The 2881-nt window shown below is 38.0% G+C and overlaps 1 protein-coding gene across 1 annotated transcript in view; it reads right to left on the bottom strand.

Annotated features, from left to right (window-relative positions):
• Positions 1 to 2746, bottom strand: part of LOC106517859 (cysteine protease ATG4D) — a 6926-nt gene extending 4180 nt beyond the window's left edge. The window contains exons 1-4 of the mRNA XM_014008897.1: positions 2594 to 2746; positions 1624 to 1853; positions 1458 to 1541; positions 1155 to 1328 (exon numbers count right to left, since the gene is read on the bottom strand). Of these exons, the coding sequence (XP_013864351.1) occupies positions 1155 to 1328; positions 1458 to 1541; positions 1624 to 1801 (436 nt within the window). The 5' untranslated portion in view covers positions 1802 to 1853; positions 2594 to 2746. The remainder of the gene's footprint in view (positions 1 to 1154; positions 1329 to 1457; positions 1542 to 1623; positions 1854 to 2593) is intronic.
• Positions 2747 to 2881: the final 135 nt, after the last annotated feature.

The raw sequence follows: 2881 nt of genomic DNA, 5'->3' as shown, positions 1-2881 counted from the left end.
GAGTATAACATTATAACATGATATAAAACTAAAAAAAAGTTGATTTTACATGATATTGCCCCATTAAGAAAACATTTTGTAGCGCAAGTTTTTCAAACCTATCCAAAATTTCTGCCACGCAAAATAAGATGGAGAAAAATAATATTTTTAGCTTGGCAGAAAATTCTTGAATATCAAATGTAGCTTGCTGCTTCTTTAACTTGTAATTTTTCTCAGTCACACAATTAAAGCAAACAGATTGAATTTTTTAATAATTGCTGTTTTTCTAGTTCACAAAATAATGGGCAAACAAGTCTGTCCAACCAAGATAGCTATAATCAAAATGAAACATAGAATCCAACCAAATTAAACTAATAAGACTTTATGATTTAATGTGGATGTTGCATAATCTGTTAGCACAGTAAAACTGACTGAATTACAGTTATATCTTTATTTTTTTCTAAGGTGACTTGACCGTAGCAGATCATCCCAAATTCTCTTGAATCCAAAGGTTAATTAGCTGTAGATGTGTGCAGAATGAACAACCGTGACCCATGACATGACCTTTTCACCACCACTGGTCATGTCTCACAAGCTAACTGAACTTTGTCTTGAAAAAGCTGTCTTAGAGACAAAACTCTATTTTAGCTTCAAAATATGACCTCATCTGCAGATAGTGCTGACGTGACAAGTCCGCTTTAATCTTTTCAGATTTCTTATATAAAAATCCAATGATTACTTTCTGAGTGTTTTAATAAAATCAGTCCAGTAGTCCACAAGGCATTTTGCTAACAGGCAGTTTTCAATAGCATCAAGGTTTAAAACAAAGATCTCACACAATTTGTCAATGGTTGAAGTACAAGTTAAAAATTCGTCTCAGCTACTACTGAAACAAATTTTAACTCAATATCTGTAAAACTGACTGAGTTGTGGCCAATTTATGTTTGTCAAAGTTGATTATCTCCTAAAGTAATGAGTTGTAAATGTGCATCTAATGATTACTTTCTGAGAGTTTCATTCAAATCCACCCAGTGGTTCAAGAAAAGTTTGCTAACAGATTAAAATGGGGAAAACGTTCCTAAACAATCTATTTATTACTTGCTGCTGAACGGGGAAAGATAGGCCACAAATGATTTATTCTGTGGGATCAGATTTGCAGTCCTGTGCGTCGTTACCTGGTGGCATCATGTGCAGGAGCAGGCCTCGTGCCAGCAGCATCTGTCCTGTGCGCAGAACACAACCCCATCCGCTGTCAGTGGTCAGAGAAGAGCCAGGCAGCGGAGAGAAGCCTCGTCTGTATGTTAACCACAGGAGAGACGCAAAGGAGCGACGAAATTGCTCTTTGTCCCCTGACACAGTTAAAGAWATGGGGACAACGTTTTATTACTTATAAAACCACAAACACATGTGTTCAGAATAAATCTGGATGAATGTTTGCTCAGCTTTGATCCATTCCAAAGAGCAGAAGAAGGACTCACTTTCATCCCTGAGATTGTAGGACTTTCCSAGCATGTAGACAGCAGAGCTCTTGCTGAATTTTGCTTTTGGCTTCAGGGAAAAAACTTAAAGAGGAAAACTGATTTGAGTCACAAAAATGAATTGAACAAACTGACGTGCAGAACATGTCTGAACGTCACAACTGACCATATCTGGCACTGCTCCACACTGACGCCAGTTTGGATTTCAGTTTGCCTTTTTGGTCTGCCGGTCGATCCTCCCTGCACTCCTCTTTGATCGGGGGATCAGTTGATTCATCGGAGACGAAGTGCCAGTCGTCTGTGGGGTCACCATCACGGTGATCGGAGGAGGTGGTGGGGTTCATAGCAAGTGGAGATGACCACGACTGAACATTGGTTCCTTATCTACACAGCAGCCTACAGCAAAAACAACAAAGACCACCTCTCATGATGTGCATGTGACTCAGTCATGTACTGTGAATTATACTATTTATTTCAGCTTCAGTCCAGTTCTCCCTGGTCTGATGAGCTCATTTTGAGAACAGTGAATCTGTGAACACAACATGATCGAATCACATGACTAAAGGAATTTCAGGTATTCGGCTGCGGTTACACAGATTGTTGTAACCTACATTTGGTTTCCTCTTTAATACAATGTGTGGTTACAGTGTGGTGGAAACTTTTCACACACACGACTGTGCAACGTTACACAGACAGAGAGCCTCAGTATAATGAGAGGCAGAGGAAGTGTTCAGGTGCTTTGTACAGGTAAATGTAATGACACAGCAACAGGAAAGCACATTACTAGAAAAATCTAAATTTCATAGGAACAAAATTATTTGTGAAGCAGAAAGCTAACAAAAAATCGTCTAAAATTTAAATCTAAACAAACCTTGTACCCTTTTTTTTAGAAAGCTATTCAGTGGGTAATAAAAGTCGACTCAACTAAATTCTAAAACACAAAATTTTAATATTTTAAACATTTAATATTTACCTGTGATGACAGTGTACAACTTGGTTTCTAAATGACAATATCAATTTCACCATTCTAATTATCTTGAACTAATTTTATTTGTCAAAATTAAACTTTTGGTAGAGGAGGGAGAGTTTCTTTAGCCGTGGCTTGTAAACATCATGTCAGTAAAATTCTACTTTACCTTAATCTCTGCGTCGTCATTCCTGCTTTATTTTACCAGCAACACCTTCTAAATACATTTACTCAAAACTCTGATCGATTTTTGTTTTGTCGCTGTGACTTTCTTGTTTTTTGCTCTGACGTCGTGACAGAAAACTAATCGCTGCAGCGGACACTTCCTGTTTATTATTGTCACGTGAGAGCGCATTTGTGATTGGCAATGAATGGCCCAATCAGAATTGACCTTTCTTCAGTTACTAATGCGCATGCGTAAATTGGGCACCGTTCTCCCAAATTTATACTTGTCTGT

Source organism: Austrofundulus limnaeus, unplaced genomic scaffold (genome assembly GCF_001266775.1).
Source record: "Austrofundulus limnaeus strain Quisiro unplaced genomic scaffold, Austrofundulus_limnaeus-1.0 Scaffold53, whole genome shotgun sequence".
NCBI lineage: Eukaryota > Metazoa > Chordata > Actinopteri > Cyprinodontiformes > Rivulidae > Austrofundulus > Austrofundulus limnaeus.
Note: the sequence above shows the minus strand (reverse complement) of the source record. Positions and strands in the feature narration are given on the sequence as shown.